This window comes from Eretmochelys imbricata, chromosome 20 (genome assembly GCF_965152235.1).
Source record: "Eretmochelys imbricata isolate rEreImb1 chromosome 20, rEreImb1.hap1, whole genome shotgun sequence".
Taxonomy (NCBI): Eukaryota; Metazoa; Chordata; order Testudines; family Cheloniidae; genus Eretmochelys; species Eretmochelys imbricata.
This window is the reverse complement of record NC_135591.1, coordinates 19,810,327-19,831,687: the sequence shown is the minus strand read 5'-3', so window position 1 is coordinate 19,831,687 and position 21,361 is coordinate 19,810,327. Positions and strand designations below refer to the sequence as shown.

Genomic DNA, 21,361 nt, shown 5'->3' with positions numbered 1-21,361 from the left:
GAGTGGCAAATTAATTTATAAGAGAAGCTGGAGATATTTCACATTACAATAATTCTTTTATTCATGCCTTCAAATGCTAAGCAGCACTTTTGTCACAGCTAGGTCAAGACAATGGTTTCCTGTTCCTTCTTTTTGGATTAGTGCAAACCAAAAATTTTAAAAACAAACCAAAAAAAGCTTTGATCTACTTATTCTTTAGGTAAAGCGGTGTTTTAAAACTTCAGTGGGTGCCTCATAAATATTTCTGCAATAGCACTTAACTGGTTTTAATTAAAGCATTGGCTAATAGAGCACAGAGAAGCTTTAATTCCAGATGGAATACTGAAATTTACATATGTTGTGCTTTTTCAGCCTCTGGATGAGACCAGCCAAATGAGTGATCTCCCTGTGAAAGTGATCCATGTGGAAAGCGGTAAAATCCTTACCGGCACAGATGCTCCAAAAGCTGGACAGCTGGACACCTGGTTGGAAATGAACCCAGGGTAAGCCATCACTAGTTCCCAGATTGCCATCTGGTGTCCTGCCAGAAGGATGACAGCCTCACATTTGCTGTAATGCATTCTGTAGCTTTGCTTATACATCCTGTTCCATGCTCTAACTGAAATGGGTCAAAAATTACACCAGTTCACAGTCTGGGATACTGGCCCTAATCCTGCAGTGATTGTGTCTCCAAGGTTCCTCCCTCACAGAGATCATTGCAGGATTGGGGCCTGCAATGGTTCAATTCAGGCAAGAAAAGCCCAAAATATCAGCATAGGCCCAGCCTAACACCTTGAGAGTCCCAAAGGGTCGGAAGGAGTATGTTATACCATTAGAAAGCGAAGATTCCTTTAACCTTACTGCAGCGGTCAGGGCACTGTTAAAATTATGTGGGAAATACTGTTACAAAAGATGCTTAATTGGTGGCCCTCTACTTATGCACCCAGACCCAATAAATTTTTCTAAGCACGAGTCCTAAAACCTGGGATTAGAAAGGGAAAAAAATTAGACAAATTCCTGTGTTAAAAGTAGCAGTAATCTCACTCTAGTTTGAGTTGAAAGGCTTTTAGAGACCAAGCTAGTCGCATGTTTGTGCATTGCTCTGTCAGAATCAGAACTGATATTAAATATTAATATTTCTATTTAATTAGATATGAAGTAGCTCCCAGATCTGACAGTGAAGAAAGTGGGTCGGAGGAGGAGGAAGAGGTAAGTGGATGTGCCTTAAGTCATATTTTTTGGGTACTTTTGTATTTTAAAATAGAAAATAATCAGTAGACCTAAAAAAGTCATTAAACTAAATCCAGTATTTATTTTTCAAATATAGTTCATTGTCGATTTTAGCTAAAATGAGTTCATTTAGAACAAATAAATATTGAAAGAACAAATGTGTGCAGTGTGAATCAAATAACCTCGTGCTGTCATATTTCCAACCCCTTTCCACTTAGTATCTCTTCCTCTGTCATGTCTTAACGAGGATACAACCCTGCAAGCTTTTACTTCTGATAGTAGCCTGACATTGCCATCATACGTCAATAAGGATTTAAAAACATAAGAACTGCCATAGTGGATCAGACCAATGGTCCATCTGGCCTGGTATCCTGTCTCCAACCATGGTCAGTACAAGAGCTTCAAGGGGAGTGTACAGAACAGGGCAATTTTGCAGAGATCCACCCCCTGTCCTACAGGATCCTGTACTGGGTCTGTAAGGCAGTGACTGTTTCTTATGAGTTCGTAAAGATTCATAAACAGTCTGAAGCTATGTACATTTTTAAAAGTAGTAGGTCCAAGATGCACCAAGAATCTTTGAGTGCTCTATAAGTTGGGGTGAAGGAGAGGTAATATTTTGGGGATAGGGTAAATCCTTTTTTTTTTTTTTTTAATGAGGTTGGCAGTGACTAGTGGCTCAATCCCCCTGTCTTACTGTTCTGCACTTGTTGTGCGCTTGACTGCTGTTCTGCACTGGCAGCTTAGTGGCAGAACACAATTTTGCCCACATAATGGAAGTTCTCACTCCTGTCAAAAAATGTATTTTTAAATCGCTTTGGGAAATGAGGTTGGGTTGTTAGAATATGTATGCAGGAGGTAGGGTGCATCTGTATGTCAGCTTTGAATGATCAGTGTTCTAGAGCTTACATGAAAAATGTTCAAACTTGGGTGCTTAAGGTTAGCTCCTACATCCATATTTAGGAAGGAGACAAAACAGGGATTTATGTAGGTACCTATATAAATGGTGTGATTTTTTTTCAAAGGTGCCACGCATCTACAAATCTCACTGAAGTCAAGGGGAAAAGCAAGTGCTCACCGGTTTTGAAAAGGGCTGCTTGTATTTAGGTGTCTAAATATGGGTGTGGGAGCCTCATGTTTGGCCTAAGGGTTTATTTCCACCCAATTGATCAAAGATTTTTTTTTGCCATTTTCTAAAAGAAAATGACGCAAAAGGGCCACAAATATGATCACAAAGTACAATTGTGGTATCTAGATCTACAGGGAGATGCAAAGAGATTCTCTAGCTTTATATGTGCATTTCCTGGTGATTCCTACTCATGGAGAGTCAATGCAAATATACATCTCGGATGCATTCCAACCAATCAACTGGCATGTATATTGTCCTTCATTTCCTCTGTGTGCTGAAGTCTCCTGCATCACCAGCTGGTGAACAAAGCTGCATGCTTTATAGCATCTCAGGAGCAGGAAGGAAGGAAAAAGAGGTGTCTCCAGAGTGGTGATTTTTTTTGTGTGTGTGCAAAGTCTGCAGCATGTATTTAAAGAGTTTGCTGCATGTTAAGTGGCTTATGCAGACTTGATCAGCCTCGCCTTGCTGTGAGGATACAGAACACTGCCCTCTCCCTCATACATAAGAAGGAGTGTATGTAACTTGATAGTCCCAGTGATGGAGCCTTCAATTTCTGGCAGGAGGAGGAAGAGGAACAGCCACAACCTGCTCAGCCTGCCCTGCCTGTGGAGGAAAAGAAGAAGATCCCAGATCCAGACAGTGACGATGTGTCAGAAGTCGATGCCAGGCACATTATTGAGTAAGCCCCCCTAGTCACTTGCTGTGTCAGTATTTTTAAATCCTGATGCCCGTTTTGTTTCCCCTTTGGGGGGGCAAAAACAACCCAGGATTAGCCTGGATTGATTTTCATTATTCTGGATCACTTTGTGGGAGGCATAATTGACAGGCACTAATAACTGGCAAGAGAAGACTTGCATACTGCTGTTTCTCTTGTCCCAGCACAAAGGGCAGCGTTCCATTGTGAAGTCCGTCTTTCACCTGACTGGCACATGAAAATATTATACTTCACTGTGAAAGTTTTGCATGTCATTTACTGCTAGAATAGCTTTAATTTTAATCCCTATTGCCAGTCTCTTGTAACTCCCTCCCAGTGCTCCCTAAAAATTACATTGGGGGGCTCTGATTTGTTATGCTTGGTCTTTTTACCCAGAGATTAAGGCTGAGAGATTCAAATCCACTTAATAGATTTAGATGCAATGCCTGTTCATTTTAATGAGACTTATGTCTGATTCTCCTAGGAAGCTTTGAATATATTGGTGCAGGTTTTTTGAAAACAGAAGAGAAATTAACATGTTGGTTACCAAAGTGCAGAGGAAATTGGGCGCTGTTTTCTTAATTTAAAGTTTCATGCTTAGGTATCCTCCTCCTCAGAGGGGAATGCTGCCTTAGCTACATTTGGAGAAGGGAAAAGGTATGCAGATGAAAACAGCGTGACAAACCATGGTTGCATACCTACAAACATCACTAGACACACAAGGGGATGAGGTCATATCTTTTATGGTTTGTGAAAGAGAGAAGCTTTAGAGGTCCTGAAGAAGAGCTCTGTGTAAGTTCACAGCAGAAGTTGTTCCAGTAAAAGATATCTCACCCCCCTTATCTCTCCAATATCCTGGGACCAACACAGCTACAAAAACTCTGCCTACAGACATCAGTCCTAGATTATAAAGCCAGCAGGGGCCACTGATCATCTAGTCTGACCTGCATAACGCTGGTCAAAGGACTGTCGTGAATTAAGTCCTGTTTGAACTAGAGCAGATCTCTTAGAAAATCAATCAGTGAGGCATGAACCGTTACCCTCTAGCTCCATAATCATAAGCCCCTATCACTTGAGCTACATAAGAACAGCCATACTGGGTCAGACCAAAGGTCCATCTAGCCCAGTATCCTGTCTTCTGACAGTGGCCAATACCCGACATCCCAGAAGGAATGAACAGAACAGGTAATCATCCAGTGATCCATCCCCTGTCGCCCATTCCCAGCTTCTGGCAAACTGAAGCAAGGGACACCATCCCTGCCCATCCTGGCCAATAGCCATTGATGGACCTGTCCTCCAGGAACATACCAGCTTCTTTTTTTTTTTTTGAACGCTGTTATAGTCTTGGCCTTCACAACATCCGCTGGCAGGGAGTTCCACAGGTTGATTGTGCGTTGTGTGAAGAAATACTTCCTTTTGTTTGTTTTTAAACCTCCTGCCTGTTCATTTCATTGGGTGATCCCTAGTTATTGTGTTATGAGAAGAAGTAAATAACACTTTATTTACTTTCTCCACACCAGCAGTGATTTTATAGATCTCTAGCATATCTTCCCTTAGTCGTCTATTTTCCAAGCTGAAAAGTCCCAGTCGTATTAATCTTTTCTCATATGGAGGTTGTTGTTCCATACCCCTAATAATTTTTGTTGCCCTTTTCTGAACCTTTTCCAATTCCAATATATCTTTTTTGAGATCGAGTGACCGCTTCTGCACGCAGTATTCAAGATGTGTGCATACCATGGATTTCTGTAGAGGCAATATGATATTTTCTGTCTTATGATCTATTGCTTTCTTAATGATTCCCAAAATTCTGTTCCCTTTTTTGACTGCCGCTGCACAGTGAGTGGATGTTTTCAAAGAACTATCCACAATGACACCAAGATCTTTCTTGAGTGGTAACAGATAATTTAGACCCCATCGTTTTATATGTATAGTTGGAATTATGTTTTCCAATGTGCGTTACTTGCATTTATCAACATTTAATTTTGTCTGCTATTTTGTTGTCCAGTCATCCAGTTCTGTGAGATCCCTTTGTAGCTCTTCACAGTCTGCTTGGGACTTAACTATCTTGAGTAGTTTTGTATCATCTGCAAATTTTGCCACCTCACTGTTTACTCCTTTTTCCAGATCATTTATGGATATATTGAACAGGACTGGTCGCAATACAGACCCCTCGGGGACACCACTATTTACCTCTCTCCATTCTAAAAACTGACCATTTATTCCTACTCTTTGTTACTTATCTTTTAATCAGTTACCAGTCCCTGAGAGGACCTTCCCTCTTATCCCATGACAGGTTACTTTGCTAAAGAAAAATCTTCCAGCTGTCAATAAGCAGAGGGCTGTTACATTTTCTGGTGACCAGCCAGTCTAGAGAGACAGTCACCTGCATTAAGCCAAGGTATTACGTAGCATAATGTGGTGGTTTTTATAAACCACCCATGGGTGTGGATATAGCCGTATTGGCATAAATGCACCTATGTGAGCTGTTAGTTATTTTAAACTAAAGAAATGGAAGAAAAGAGGGTAATGCAGTGTTGACATTTTACATAACAAAAAGTCAGGGATTACAGAGTTTATGGTTCCCATGGTGGCAGACATTGCCCGAATAAAGATAAAAGTTATTGCCATATATGGAAAAAAATGAATATTTCAAAGTGGGTCCAAGTTATGTTTCTCTCAACAACTAAACTTAAAATTCTGGATACTTCTGTGTATGTAAAAACTGAACCTCACTGTGGAAGTAACCTAGTTTTTTGCTTTTAATATTTATAAGGACTTAGACATCCCATACTCACAGATCTTCTCTCTCTTGCACCATCCTAGTTTCCTTTCTGAGATGCCCAAAAAAAAAAAAAGTTGTGGGGGCCTTAAATTGAACTTGGAAAGTATCATTTGGTTGTAGTGTTAAGCCTCTGATTTGGGCAGTTTCTGGTGCATCAGTTAAAAGGGGTTCTCGTCACACCAGGAAATGTTAAGCTGTTTGCAGAAGAAACTATAATAGACTAAGTATAACTGTGTGAGGAAATAGGTGAAGTGTGTTTTTAATTTTTTTTTTTTTGAAACCATAATTCCTTTAAAATACAAGCTGCTGGATGAAATGGCAATAAGAATTTACCATTCAGGTCAAGATTCTTGCTCTCTCAAAAGTGTACTGTGGTTTGGATCTTCAAAAGTCATCAGGACTTGTGCTCCGAAGTCACTTAGGCGCTGCTGTAAATCCCATCCCACCTGGTTAGTTTCCAAGGAATTAAAAGAGCAGGCATTATTTTTTTGCTCCCTGATTTTAGAGAGCATGAGGCAAAGGGAAAAGAAACAGGGATGAGAAGAGACTAAAATATTCTTTCAAAAGCAAAGAAGTTGATTGGCTCTTGGGAGAGACGAGCTCATGAAATCCAAGGATTCGTGGGGTTTCTCAGGAGATCTTCGGGCCCCGGGGAAGCCCGTCTCCCAGAGAAGGATTCTCTCCATATCTATTCAAAACACTTTATTTACTTTATTTTTTAGAAATGCTAAGCAAGATGTTGATGATGAGTATGGAGTCTCCCAAGCTCTGGCGAGGGGATTGCAATCTTACTACGCTGTGGCCCACGCGGTCACTGAACGAGTGGACAAACAGTCTACGCTCATGGTCAATGGTGTCCTCAAACAATACCAGGTGAGACACTGAGGGAGGAAGTACCCTGATTCAGGGTGATGGTGACTGAAATAGCTTATGCACACATACAGCATGTCTGATAAACCATAAGTATACTCAGCACTGGGGGGAGAACCTAGAAATTGCCAGACTGAATGAGACCCAAGGCCCATCTAGTCCAGTATCCTGTCTCTGACCAGCAGCTCAAAGGAAGGTTTTCCTAGAACTCTGCAATAATAGATGTAGGATAATCAGCCCCCCATATTAGGTTTCATCCTGACATCTAGTAGTCAGAGATTGGCTTAAACCCTGATGCCTGAGATGTAATGTCCCTTCCAAAAGGTTGTCATTATTTATTAGAAGTAAATTGCACACCTTGCTCTGCCTTATAGTCTAGATAAGGAACTGAGACATGTATTTGAACATAAAACCCTCCTGAGATTGTTCCAGGCAACTGGTTTCACTCTGCTTGGTGTTAGGCTCCTGTCCTGCTTCCCTCACCGCTCTAATCAGGTGGCACTTCTTTACCATGCTCAGTTATTTCAGCTGTATCTGCCAGCTGATTTATTCAAGTCCATTTGGGGTTAATAGGTCATTATTTCTTACCTTTTGAACTTGCTGAGCAAAATTCATTGCAAGTGCCTCCATAAGCAAATACACAATATAATAAAGCTGACAAGCAAGTTTTAAACATATGCGCGTCTACACACACATCTAAATTGCAAGTTTTAAACATGTGAACGTGTGTGTGTGTGTGTGTACATACACACACGCCCCGCCCCCCCCCAAATTGCACCAAACAGGCTGAAGGTGACTGGATAATACTTGAATCGTGTAGTCTCTGGGGAACAAAGCGTGACTCAACAGACTTTATCTGGCATTTTTAGTTGTAGTTAGATAATTGTGCAGTACTTTGAAGATGCAAAGCTCTATGGAAGGACTAAATTTTTGTGCTTATCAGTAGGCTCTGGTGTAAGACCTTACTTATAATGTTGTGTATTGCACTTGTCAGTGAAATCCTGGGGATTAAAGATAGGAGCCTGTTGACTCACACCTCTTATCTCTCCCACACTGCAGGAATGGAGCATTGTTCCCTTCAGTCCATGCAAACAACCAGAAAGTTGTTAAGGTTCTGAGAGATGCAGATGGGAATAAAATGATCCAGGCTTCTGGGGGTGAGGGGAGGTCTTTTATAAAATAACCAATTAGCTGGACTTGGCCTCTGTAGTTTAAAGCAAAGAGCATTAAAGGGAGCTTTCAGTGTGGTACACGTGATCCAGAAGGGAGAGGAATAGATCAATGCCAAAGAGCGCTTTGAGATAATTAACTCTAAAACAAGAGGTTTAATAATCTATGAATAATTAATCTACAATGTTACATAAGGTGAGTGGCTGCAAATCATTCACAAGGCAGTGTGGCTTTTTTCCTCTGAGATGCTGTTCAGTTTACATTCTGTGAATCATCCTCCATTATCTTTTTATTCAGATTAAAGGTTTGGAGTGGCTCGTCTCTTTGTACAATAATAATCTGAATGGTATCCTGGCGGATGAGATGGGTCTGGGCAAAACTATCCAGACCATCGCTTTAATCACATACCTCATGGAGCACAAGCGTATCAATGGACCCTTCCTCATTATCGTACCTCTCTCGTAAGTGTGGTGCTCGAACTAATGGTGGGTTACAGCACTGGGAAGTTTAGGAGATATTTTTAGTGAGCAATGTTAATTCTAGCTGTGCTGTGGAAGGTAGCAGGGTGTGATGTTAGAGCAGGGAGGAAGAGGGAGTCAGGAATTATGGGTTCTGTTCCTCACTCTGCCACTGACTCTCTCTGACCTTGGAATTCATTCAGCTGCCTTGCCTCAGTTTAATAATCTGCAAAATGAGTGTAGAGATACTTACTGTACAGGGGAGTTTGGGAGCTTTTGTAAAGTGCCTTGAGGTCCTTGGATAAAAGTGCCTGTAGGAAACCCAAATAATGCTGCAGTTGCCCTAAGGGAAGAAGCTGTTCCCCCCCACCCCCGGTCATAGACTTTTGGCTCATAACCTATTAATTTAGTCCATTTTAACAGTACTTACGTTCTGACATGATTTCTCATAATATTAATTTGAATAATCAGAAAAAGTTTAAGGGCACCTTCCCAACTCAGTAGGTCAGCTTAAATAAATAAATGAGCCAGTGTGAAGAATCAGAATTCAGGCATTGCTGTTTGTAGCAGAACTGTTCCTCTCTTTATATGTTATACCAAAATACAGATCTTTGCCAATAAAATAAGACAGCACTCCCCTGTGCACACACACGACTGGATTGTTATATTTTCAGTTCAGTCCCTAGTGCATGGAAGGGTTCTTCGAGCGATTGCCCATGCTGATGCCACTCTTGAGGCATGTGCGCCCAATACATGCCACGTCAGATTATTTTGTCCGGTAGCATCTGATGGGGCTGGGGCTGTACCCTGAGTGTCCTCACAGCCCTCCCACTCCAGGGCAGAAAAGCTGAGTGGCCAAAGCATCCTCTGTCCATCCTTGCTGCCTGTGGCAGCAATGCAGAACCCCTGCACCGTCTGCTTCCTCCACGCACTGTGCGACTGACTTAGCCTTGTATAAAATAGTACAGTGTTAATGTAGTTCGCTTTTTTTATGGTGTCCTGGGGTTCACTCACCCCTACTGGCTGTCCTGGGGATTAGCTCTGGCCAGGCATTGCGCCCTCCTCTGGTTTTGTCTCTCCTGTCATCCTGCGGACCCCTTTGTTCCAGGAATGGCAGCTCCTCTTCGTGACTTGACCCTCTGACCAGGTCACTCCGTAGTTCCCCCTTCCAGGGTCTGTAACAATGTCTTTTTGGAACAAATCAGGAAGTCCAATGTTTTCTGCCTGGTCGGTGCCACATCCCTAGTGGCTGGTAGGGAAACCCGAGCCTGCCCTCTACTCTGGGTTCCAGCTCAGGGGCCCTCCAGTTAGCAGCCAAGGCCTGCACTGTCCTACCATGCTGCTTTACCCCTGAGCCTTCTCCTATCTTCCTGGCTTCCCCCTCTCTGCGTTTGTCAGCCTCCCAACTGCCCTCTACAGTAGACCCTCAGAGTCAGGAGTGAAGATTAGTTCAGCATTACGAACAAACTTTATGGTTCTTTCAAAAGTTTACAACTGAACATTGACTTAGTACAGCTTTGAAACTTTACTATGAAGAAGAAAAATGCTGCTTTTGACCATCTTAATTTAAATGAAACAAGCACAGAAACCATTTTCTTACCTTGTGAAATCTTTTTTTAAACTTTCCTTTAATTTTTTTAGTTCTTTGTTTAACACAGCAGTGTACTGTGTTTGCTTCCCGCCGAATACTTCCAAACGAGGAGTGTGGCTGACTGGTCAGTTCATAACTCTGAGGTTCTACTGTATAGGCCCCACACACCTCCTTTCACCCAGGGAGAGACTGCAAACTCCTTCCGTGCAGCCCACGGCTGCTGTCCCCTCCTGGGCTTTATTCAGGTGCCTGCTCTTCCTGCCCAGCTGAGCTTTATTTAGTCAGCTCCTGCTCCCTGGCTCGTCCAGTGCCGCCTGGGCAGGTAATTGGCCCATCTAGCCATCTTAGCCCTTCCAGGCCCTGGGTGGGGTGGACACCCCACCACATATGGTCTTTGTCAATGTAATCTAGGTAAGTTTTAGTTACCTAGACAAACAGAGACACTGGTGGAGCAGCTACGCGAGCTGGAGCCACACATTTACAAGACACTGTTCCTCAGCGGAGGCTTCCAGATTGGAAGCCAATTTTGGTGGGACTGTCCTGCAGTCACTACTTAAGACTCTGGTTATCCACCTCCAAGCAATAGACAACTGCTTGCACATCACAAGGTGTGGGATCTGTGTTGACAACCACTCGAAGAAGAAAGGACACTTACTTTCCTTGCGGTAATTGGTTCTTCGAAATGTCTTGTTCACAACCTTCCCTCTTTCTCAGCTACTCCAGAGTTCTGTACTGGTGAAAGAACTGAGGGGCAGTTGGGCCCACGCTGCCCTTTATGCCCTCAGGCAAGGGGGAAGTGAGGTTACTTATGGTGCAGGCGTGGCCCCAACAGACACTGCTGAACAAAATAATTTGATCTCTCGTGCATGGAGCACATGCGCACCAAGAGCGGAATCTATATGGGCAATGCATCTCCAAGAACCACATTTACTGTAAGGTAAATAACTGTTCTTTCTGGCAGAGAAGAGAGTACTGTGGTCACATCTCATGATTGTCACAGAGAATTGTTGGATTGTGGTTGAGTGTCTTGGATGATGGATTTTGCAGCAAGAGTTGCTAGCTGGGAATAAAGGGTACTGATTTCTGAAGAGCTGCTGGAGACTTTTATGGTTTTACAACCAGTGGGGGCTGCTTTGGGCTATAGAAGGTTTGGAGTCCATTATGCAAGGGTGGGTTTTACTGTTCTCTTTCTCTCCTCCCCTCTCGTCTAGAACATTGTCAAACTGGGCATATGAATTTGATAAATGGGCTCCTTCTGTGGTGAAGGTCTCCTACAAGGCAAGTAGTGGAGTTCGGTCATGCACTTCTCACTGTGAAACCTTTGGTTGAATATTTTGTAAGCAGCTTTTAGTATCTGTATAACTAACCCCGACAGAAATGCAGCCTTCCCTTTTATCCAAAAAATAAACCGCTGCTTCGGGACTCTTCTTCCCTGTGTTAGATTCACGCTCTCACTCAAGCGTTCATATCGAACTGCCACGGCCTGTATAAACATTCAAGCTAGACTTGCTTCCCTCCTGCCAATCAGGAACGTGAGATTTTTTCACCCTGTTGCTAATAATCAGAGCTTGTCCACAGAGTGTGGCAATGTGTACTAGAGGGGTGTGAATTCTGCAATGCACTGCGTGCTGCAGACTGACTGGCCTGCGTAGATGCACATTCCCTATGTGCAGTAGGGAATTTTTAGAGCATGCCAGCAGGGTCTACACGGGCCGGTTGGTGTGCAGCACGTTGGTGCGCTTTAGAATTTGTACCTCTCTACTGGTGCATTGCTGCACCCTGTAGGACAAGCCCTCAGTAATGCCCCCTGCTGGCAGTTACATTGGTTTAATTTTTTTTCTCCTATTCCTCCTTTCCCAGGGCTCTCCAGCAGCAAGACGGGCATTTGTACCTCAGCTTCGAAGTGGGAAGTTTAATGTCTTGCTTACAACCTACGAGTACATCATCAAAGATAAGCACATTCTTGCCAAGGTGAGTGTTTGTGTTTCCTATGGCTAACTGCACTTCTGACACCCTCGTGGCTGCCTTAAGGGCCACCCCACTTAGGGCTCAGGCTCCCAGCTATCACCTTTCTCAGGCCTGCAGTTTTGTGTTCTCTGGGGTAATAACAGGGTTAAGGAGTGATCAGCCATCTCTCATAAAGCAAAGTGTTCTTCATTCAGAACAAAAGCATTACAGAGAAAACATACCTTACCAATAAACAGCTTAGATACACATGCCTAGCTTAGCAGGTGCTCACCCATCTTTCACATAGAAACCCTGGCAGATCTAAAGTACCTCACATCCTCTCATGTGGCCTGTCTCAGTTCGGGGTTTGTGCATGTCAGTTACCCTCTTCCAAGGTCAAACTGTATCAAGTGACAGCCTCAAGTCTTTTGTCCTGTTAGACCTCCTGATCAAGTCAAGGCAGTCTATGCAGGTCCTCCCCAGAAGTGTGGGAGTGTGCAACTTCACAAGACTAGTTATCTGGGTTATTTCAGCATTAGTTACCTCCCAGAAACATCTCTTATCTTGTGATCTTTATCTGTATCTTGTGTCAGTGAACTACTAAATTAAGCTGCACTGATTAGGGGTTTGTGCCGGTTTAACTATATCCAGTTAAACTGGTGCATCTTTTCTCACCTAGACATGGCCTTAGCAGGGAGGTTTTAGCTTTTTCTTTTCCCTTACTACTCCACTTCTTGAGTAACTGAAATATATTTGGCTATGGCCAGGAAGCTAAGAAATTACTGATGGTGGTACAGGGTGTGTGAGATGCTAGGAATGACTAACTGGGTCTCTTCCTTAATCATTTCTCAACATTACCGCCCCTTCCCTTTTCTTTACATTCTCTCCCTTATTCCATCAATGTCTCAGTTCTCTGTACCACAGGCAAAGAAAGGGCTCATGAATGGCAGCACTTTCCCAGCAGCAGCCTGAATGGAACTTGACTAGGTTTTTACAGTCCTACTCAGTTCTGATCGGTCTCTGGTGGTGGTGGCTCCCTGCTGGGCAGGCATATCTGCATGGATGGTTAAGACTCTGTGATTCTCGTGCGTCTGAGGACGTGAATGTAGCTGCTGTGCTTATGGAAGGTGGGATTCCCACAGTGTCTGTTGTGATTCCGTCTCTACAGATTCGCTGGAAGTACATGATTGTTGATGAAGGTCACAGAATGAAGAATCACCACTGTAAGCTAACCCAAGTCCTCAACACACACTACGTAGCTCCGCGTCGTTTGCTGCTGACAGGAACTCCACTACAGAATAAGCTGCCAGAGCTGTGGGCTCTACTCAATTTCCTCCTTCCCACCATCTTCAAGAGCTGTAGCACATTTGAGCAGTGGTTTAATGCTCCATTTGCCATGACTGGAGAGAAGGTAGGTATGGAAGTAGCCGTCTGGCAGCAGTTGAGTTTGGACAGTCTTGTGCTAATATAAGGCACCAAATCACTGGATATCCACAGTATTTGGTTGTAATTGTTTCCAGCTGTTAACTGGTATGCTAGCTCAGCGGTCTCCATCTTAGACCATTTGCTAATTAGGGGAGGGGTATTGTCTTCATTCAGAGTTTAATTTCTGGGACATGACAGCAGAGAAAGTGAGTTTGAGCTGTACGGGATAAAACAGAGACTGATAATAAGCAAATGCTGGAATAAGGGCAAGGTATCTTTCAGTCATAGACCTCCAGCCATCCCAGCAAGGTGCTGCCTTGGTTCTTGTCAAAATGGATTCTCAGATTGCACAGAATCCTCAAGGCTTTTAAGTGAACTGGTTATATTCATTCAAAACACCTTCCTTAAAGTGCAGTGACTGGGGACGTGAATACCAAGTAATAAAACAGCACAGGGTTTGAACCTTTAGAGTTTTCAGTACAGAAACCCCAGACTTGGACAGCAGCATAAGCAAGTTTGCAGTTTTGAGAGTTGTGTGGCTGCTCAAAACTGTAAGTCATCAGTTGCACAGTTTATGGAGGAAATCTTTAGGCCTTATTTCTATTCCCAGCTCTGCTACTGGCCTGCTGGGTGATCTTGGGCAAGTCACTTGCCCTCTCTGAGTCTGTTTTTCCATCTATAGAATGGAGATAATTGTGACCTTCTTTGCAAAGTGCTTTGAGATCTACTGGGAATGGGCTAGACAAGAGCCGGGGTGGGGTGTTGTTGGGATCTTGCAGTATTTAGTGAAAAATGTTGAGGGGGGAGAGACTCGAGTTATTTTATCCTTTTTGTATTTCTTGGGTGGAAAAAATAGGTGGATTTGAATGAAGAAGAAACTATTCTGATTATCCGTCGTTTGCACAAAGTGCTGCGTCCCTTCCTGCTAAGGCGGTTAAAGAAGGAGGTGGAAGCACAGCTGCCTGAAAAGGTAAAGCTCGTAAGGAAGATGCAGACCCCCACACCCTCCAGGCTTCCTGGATGCATTTTTGGAAGAAGTTCTTTAGTCAAACACAAGTTATTGTGCTCAATACAGGGGGAGTGGAGTGAAATTCCCTGGTATGTGGTTATACAGGCGATCAGACTAGATCTAATAGTTCCTTCTGGCCTAAACAATCCTGTGATTCTAAAATCTATTAACTATGCTGCACTTAAATAGGGTTTTATTTGTTTTATGTTGCATCCCTGCTGTAAGTTTGTCATGTAGCTGAAGTGAGAGACTGACTATAAGAGAAGCTGTGACCTCTCCTGAGGAAAATGGGGAAAGCCCCAAGATTTGAGCATGTACAATGGGACAGGAGGAAGTAGTGAAAAATGCTCTAGACAGCGCTCCTGCCCTGGCCCATGAGTGAGGGATGAGCTAGTTGAACTAACCCATTTATTCTTTTTTAACTTGCATATAGTTGTCAGTTAAGCTGCCTGCTATTTGCTCCAGCATTTGACACCTGCTTGCATGTTGTCCTCACTAAAGGCTTTTGCTTTTTATGGTTTCTCTTTCTTCACTCCAGTGGTGTTGGAAAGGTCTTTTCTGTGGAAGCCAAATTTAGTTTTCTTTCTAGGAACTGCTGCAATTATACAGTATTTTACAGCTTTTCATCTTGCTATTCTCATCCCAATGGGCTATCCTAGCCAGAGGAGAACAAACCAGATTGGTGGCTTAACTCTCTAGCACTGAGGTCGTAGGGCTCAAAGTGGGGAAGATGGGAGAACAGTGGTGGATGTTCGTGCCCCACAGTGACTTGTATGCCCATTCTGCCGCTCCTGGGCCAGCAGCATCATAAAGACACCACACTGAGCCCTCTGGTTAAAGAGTATCTCGTCAGCACTCTGGCCAGCTTGAGAACAGTGCTAATTGGTTGGGAAATAAGTCACAGTTCAGTGGTTGGCAGAGAGCTCGGAGCAGTACAGCAAAGTGTGTGGGGGGGGGTGCAGAGCTACAAGCCAGTGATGGGGGGGGGGGGAGGGAAATGAGATGTTTTGGGAGCATGCAGAGAATCATGGAGGGTTGGTTACTATTGTTTGTGATGTTAAACTCTCCTCTGCTTTCCAGGTGGAGTATGTGATCAAGTGTGACATGTCAGCGTTACAGAGGGTGCTGTATAGACACATGCAGGCCAAGGGAGTGCTGCTCACTGATGGCTCGGAGAAGGATAAAAAGGTGTGGCAATAGGGCCCTGATTTGTTCCTCACTCTCCCTGCATTTACATACAGCAGAGCTGAAGAGCATTTCATGTACAGGGGCCTGTTTCCAAACTGGATTTTTTTCCATGCTGTCTGCCAGTCACGTTGCTGTTACGGTTTTAAGGGGACATTTTTGTGGAGTTAAGCATTCAAATCCCCTTCGCTTTCATAGGTGCCTAACTGCTCTTTGTGCTTTGGGAAATCCCCTTAATGCATTTGGCGCTGGCTCCCTGGAAACTGAGGCCTGATCTAGACCTAAAGCTTAGATCGACATAGTTGCGGTGCTCGGGGATGTGAAAAATCCACACCTCTGAGCACTGGTGTAGACGCAGCTTGGTCAGCGGAAGAAAGCTTCAGTCAACTTAGCGACCATCGCGCGGGGAGGTGGAGTTCCTACAGCAGCCGAAAACCCCGTCTGTCACCGTTGTCTGCCTACACCACAGGGTTAAAGCGGTGTCATTATGACACCACAGCTGTGCCACCATAGTACCTGTAGTGTAGGCCTGGCCTTAAAGCCCCAGTGCACAGAATGGGTGCAGCAGGAACCGAGGCAGTGCGGGCTTCCTCCACATAACCATGACCTAAACCTGTGCGTGCCTCTCCCAAGACTGCCCAAAAGGGCACCATGAGGGATGATGCTGTGCTGTAGATAACTGTCTGTCAGGAATTTCACCGAGAGCACTGAGAGCTTGTTTCACACATGCCACTCAACAGCTATCCGATGGCGGCAGCAGCAGGTTGGGCCAGGTTTAAAATGAACTGAAGGTGAAGTGTCCACTTTTCCAGTATGCATCCTCTGAGCCGCCCTTTATTCCTTGGATTGCGGAAGAGGATTTTAAGGTTTCTCCTTAACACCTTGAAGTTCAGCTTTCTGAGCAATGTGTTACACTGATTGTTGTCTCGCTGTTCTGGGCAGCTTTCACAGCAGTGGGGCTGGGGGACTTGGCCTTGCTAGTGTATGGAGGAGGTTTTGGAATCATTGATTGGGTTCTCTCCTAAAGTGGCAGCTCTGATACTAGATCTGTGTGACATTCACTTTTGAAAACTGAGTGAAGATGCATCCCATGTCCCATCCATGCTATAACAGCAGTTCACTGTCTTCAGTGTTCTGCACACATAGTTAGCTACTAAAGCTAACGTGATCAGCCTCGAATAATTCCATCTTTGTCCTCAGTTGCACCCATCTGCTTTCTCTCATGTGATATTTTACATTTTGCCAAGAGTGTAGAATGCCATGATAGCAAGAGGGGTGGAGCAGATCCTCTGCTTTCTCTTTCACGGCTTTAATGTGTGCTTGGACATATTTGTAAATTTTGTCTTTATTCACACAGGGCAAAGGTGGTACAAAAACCCTGATGAACACCATCATGCAGCTGAGGAAGATCTGTAACCATCCGTACATGTTTCAGCACATAGAGGTAATGTTGTATTTTTGTATCAGTGTTGCCTAGAGGCTCCTATGAGGATCTAGGTGCCTTAGTGCACAGATCCACTTTTCTGTAAAATGGGTAATATATGAACTAAGCTGTGCTTGGATGCTGTAGGGTAAATTTTCAGGGCAGCACTGTGTAACGTTCCTGTGTCTCATCTTAAAATGTTTCCCTGTAGCATCCAACGTTGGTTTAAACCTATTCAGACATGAAGTGTTCAATGAAGTGATATCAATTAAAAATGGCAAAATCAAGGCTCCTTGTCAAGCTAATCCCTTTGGATGCAGTCTCTCCTCAGAGACAACAAAACAAGTGTTCCACTAGTGAATCAGTGCTCCATCTTGCTCCTTGGGATCATCTTTTAACCTCAAATGACCCCAGACAGATGCTTTAAAATTACTTTATTTCTACACATTCTTTCCAGGCCTTCATACAGCAATTGGATATCTTATAAATGGCAATAGGTTAATTCATAATTAGACCGCTTTCCAACCGAAGAATAAAATGGCTAATACCAAACTTGACACACAGTTCTGCGGTAAGAACGTCTGCCACAAGGCTAACACAAAATGTTGGTGTTACACTGGACCAGAGTTAGACCTTTCAACAACACCTCGAGAATGTCAGGTCTTGTGTCGCACTTATCAGAAAATTGGCCAGAACATCATGGGGCTCCAGTCCATGGACCCTATGAACTGCAACAATTGCCTTGGTATATTCTGCAGCTAAATGCTGTGCACCAGTGTGGTCTTACAGCAGTCATGCTAAACTCCTTGACACTCAACTTAATAACGCTATACGCATAGTGTCAGGGACGCTCAAATCGACTCCAGTCGACTGGCTCCTGGTCCTATCGCATATCCAGCCTCTACAGATTAGAAGAGCTCCTCAGACATCTTGTTTTCTCAACCATGTCAGTGCAAATGCAGGGATTCTGCTGCATGATGACCTGCAGAACCAACCAAAGACAAGATTTAAAATCCCACAATCCTCTATGGAACCACATCAAGACCCTTATATCAGCTGTGACGCTGAGGCTCAATGGAGAATCACATGGAGTGTTTCAACCGCTCTAAACAAACAGCTTGTTGTTGACCCTGCCGAGGAACCACCAGGTTTTGATTTTATGTCGGAAAGACTGGTGCAGATTGAATTGCATCAGGACATCTCATGGGAGACTTGGACAAACCCTCTTTAAATGGAGAATGAGGCAAACACTTGCATGTGACTGTGGTCACCAGGCACAAATGATGGAGCACATCATATCTGAGTGTCCCCTTTGTTCCTTGGCCAGGGGCCTGAAGGACATTCACCAGCTCACTGCTGTGGCAATGTGCTGGCTATCTAACCTAGAAATACACTTATAGTTGTTGCTATCCACCCAAGCCATATGAAAGCAGAAGAAGATTAGACGTATTTGACCTGATGATCAGTTTTCTATCAGGGCAATTCCAAGAGTTTGTTGGATTTATTGGACATTTGTGTTTGTATAGAAGACTGTGGTGCAATCAGTGTGACAGTGTTTCTGTTTTTGGTTGCAGGAATCCTTTTCAGAGCACTTAGGTTTCACTGGAGGTATTGTACAGGGGTAAGTTGAATGCTTTTGAGCTTTACAAAGGAGGATATTTGTAGTTTAAGTGTGGTGTGGTTTATCAATGAAGAATTACTTGGATTAGGTCAGTGTATTAATGTAACAAGCACTGGTAGCTCTCATTTGCATGCGAGGGTGATGCATTTTTGTAGCATCAGATTCTCACCTATTGCCAATCCTCTCTGGTGAACTAGACTAGACCTGTACCGAGCATCTGGCAAATTTGAGCTCCTAGACAGGATTCTTCCCAAACTACGAGCCACCAACCACAAGGTGCTGCTGTTCTGTCAGATGACCTCACTCATGACCATCATGGAAGACTACTTTGCATACCGTGGCTTCAAATACCTCAGGCTGGATGGTGAGTTTAACTGGTAACAGAGAGACACTCAATCTCCGCCTGAATGCTCTGCTTTGGCAATATCAATAGGCTAAATCCTACGTGTGTAGATAACGAATGATCAAATAACAAACCTCCTTTTAATGCTCATCACCACGCAATGTGCTTTGCAGCACATGTGGGAAACATGCGTGAAACTAACAGCCATTCATAAAAATAGACAACCGAACTGTCCTAACCAATCGCATCATGTACTAACTCTTGGTAAAGCTGGTGGGATTACACTGTTGCAACCTTTTCATTGCACACTTGCTTCTGGACGTGTTTCTCCTTTAACCTATGATTGGGAAAAAGGATTAACAGCGTTGCACGTACCTTATGCTTTTTTCTTGTAAGGTTAGTTTAGGGAGGTGGTTCACTGCTAATCCAGTTACCACTTTTTCCACCTCCTTTAAATTGGTGAAAGTCTCGCCTCCAGGAAGAGCCCTGTTCTGTAGTCTGACATGGCGCATAGGCCTTGTGTTGTCTCTTGGAATTTCAGCCAGCATCAACAACTTTCTTCTGGATATTTGTAACCTGCTATCTTTGATACATTGGTCACCTTACATTACATTTTATATCCTGGAAGATCCCAAAGGGCTTTCCGACCTGACACACAGACCTCAATTTGCCAGCATGATTACTGATTTTGGGTGCTACGATATTAGGGGTGCCCAATGTGGACCACGTCCAAGGGGCCTGGTTTTCAGAGGGTGTAGGTGCTCAACACTTTCCAAGTAAGGTGGAACCCCTCTTTGCTCTGTGGAGTTCTGAGTCCATGTTAAATAGAAAACTTTGCAGGGGAGGTAAATAGTAACCTCTCTCTTCTCCCTGGGCTTCTAGGAACCACTAAAGCTGAAGACCGTGGCATGTTGCTGAAGACCTTCAATGAGCCAGGCTCTGAATATTTCATTTTCCTGCTGAGCACTCGGGCCGGAGGGCTGGGACTGAACTTACAGTCTGCAGATACTGTGATTATTTTTGACAGTGACTGGAATCCGCACCAGGTAAAAAACCCTACAGAATTGATGGGAATCCCAGTACGGGGTTGTGTGGTTGTCTCTCCGTGTGTACATGAGACACGAGTCTTGCGTTCCCCAAATAACAAGAGGAAGGACTAGTGTGTCCCTCTCCTAGGGCTTGGATGAACTGTATGCCTGTAATGCTAGTTTAACCTCCTCCTAAGGATCTAAGAATGTGTCTGCACTATAGAGTGTGTTCTTAACGTTGGTTAAAAGAGCAGTGGGGGTTCAGCAAGCTGGTTTTTAACTCTAGTTAGCAGCTGGAATTCATCCTCAGACTGTCTCACGGGCTTTCACTCGAGAGGTTAGTGTTAGCAAGGTTGCCATGTTTTCTCTGCTATTAGTTAGCTAAGCAGAGTTGAGAACACTTTTTTTTTTTTTTCTTTTTTGGCAGTGTAGACATAAAACATAAAGTGCCCCATTGCACTAGGTGCTGACTGCACCACGGCCTGCATCACTGCTTTTCTCTTCCATCCTCCCAGCTGCCTTTGCATCCCCAGCACTTGTTTCTTGCCGTGGTCTTTGCAACCCCACGCTGTGACCTTGAGCCGCAGGTGCAGCCCAGAACCTAACACAAGCATCTGTTCATGCGCTGCCCGTCTCCTGGTTGTCTCTGCTCCGACAGGCAGGGTGCACTGGCATACAGTGGGAGAGCCTCTTGTGGCTGATCCATAATTAAGTTAGCACTGGTAGTGACTGAGGTTAAAGGTCCCCCTATCCCACCCTCACCACGTGTCATATGAAGACACTGAAGCCTGCTGCTATCCTCTTATTCCCCATTCCCCGGTGGTTCACCAGTGCTAGTAAGAATCCACGCATAGACACTCAGCTCTGTCCGGGAGGGCGAGTTTTAGGAGGCGGAGTAGACGAGCACTTTTGCTAGAGTTTGCTGTAATAGCTAGGCACAGTGGCCTATATTTTCTAAAGTGCGTTGAATCACCAAGTAAAAGAGCAGTCAGCAAAACAAACTGTTTCGATTAATTACACTTCCCCAGCGGATGTAACAGAATCCTCTGGAGTCGTTGAGGGCCTCTAGGTAGCTCTGCGAGGCATGTATATTTTTCCTATGATGTGTTTAAAGGCTCAAATATTTACCTGGGAAAGAGTGAGGTTTAAATTACTCTGCAAACAACGTGCTTCCCTCTTCAGGATTTGCAGGCACAGGACCGAGCGCACCGTATTGGGCAGCAGAATGAGGTGCGCGTGCTCCGCCTCTGCACCGTGAACAGCGTGGAGGAGAAGATCCTGGCTGCAGCCAAGTACAAGCTGAACGTTGATCAGAAGGTCATCCAGGCTGGCATGTTTGACCAGAAATCCTCCAGCCATGAGCGGAGAGCTTTCCTCCAGGCTATCCTAGAGCACGAGGAGCAGGATGAGGTAAGGGGCGGTGCAGGTCACCCTCCCTCTACTGCAGAGCGTGAATGGTGAACGCGTGGCTGGCTTTTGC

General features: G+C 44.2%; 1 protein-coding gene across 1 annotated transcript in view; it reads left to right on the top strand.

Annotated features, from left to right (window-relative positions):
• The window catches only part of SMARCA4 (SWI/SNF related BAF chromatin remodeling complex subunit ATPase 4), a 57,618-nt gene that overhangs the window by 26,982 nt on the left and 9,275 nt on the right, over nucleotides 1–21,361 (top strand). The window contains exons 13-27 of the mRNA XM_077838454.1: nucleotides 352–482; nucleotides 1,131–1,188; nucleotides 2,896–3,014; nucleotides 6,534–6,684; nucleotides 8,149–8,312; nucleotides 11,112–11,178; nucleotides 11,761–11,871; nucleotides 13,016–13,258; nucleotides 14,129–14,242; nucleotides 15,362–15,469; nucleotides 16,824–16,910; nucleotides 18,464–18,510; nucleotides 18,708–18,874; nucleotides 19,736–19,899; nucleotides 21,064–21,291. Of these exons, the coding sequence (XP_077694580.1) occupies nucleotides 352–482; nucleotides 1,131–1,188; nucleotides 2,896–3,014; nucleotides 6,534–6,684; nucleotides 8,149–8,312; nucleotides 11,112–11,178; nucleotides 11,761–11,871; nucleotides 13,016–13,258; nucleotides 14,129–14,242; nucleotides 15,362–15,469; nucleotides 16,824–16,910; nucleotides 18,464–18,510; nucleotides 18,708–18,874; nucleotides 19,736–19,899; nucleotides 21,064–21,291 (1,959 nt within the window). The remainder of the gene's footprint in view (nucleotides 1–351; nucleotides 483–1,130; nucleotides 1,189–2,895; nucleotides 3,015–6,533; nucleotides 6,685–8,148; nucleotides 8,313–11,111; nucleotides 11,179–11,760; nucleotides 11,872–13,015; nucleotides 13,259–14,128; nucleotides 14,243–15,361; nucleotides 15,470–16,823; nucleotides 16,911–18,463; nucleotides 18,511–18,707; nucleotides 18,875–19,735; nucleotides 19,900–21,063; nucleotides 21,292–21,361) is intronic.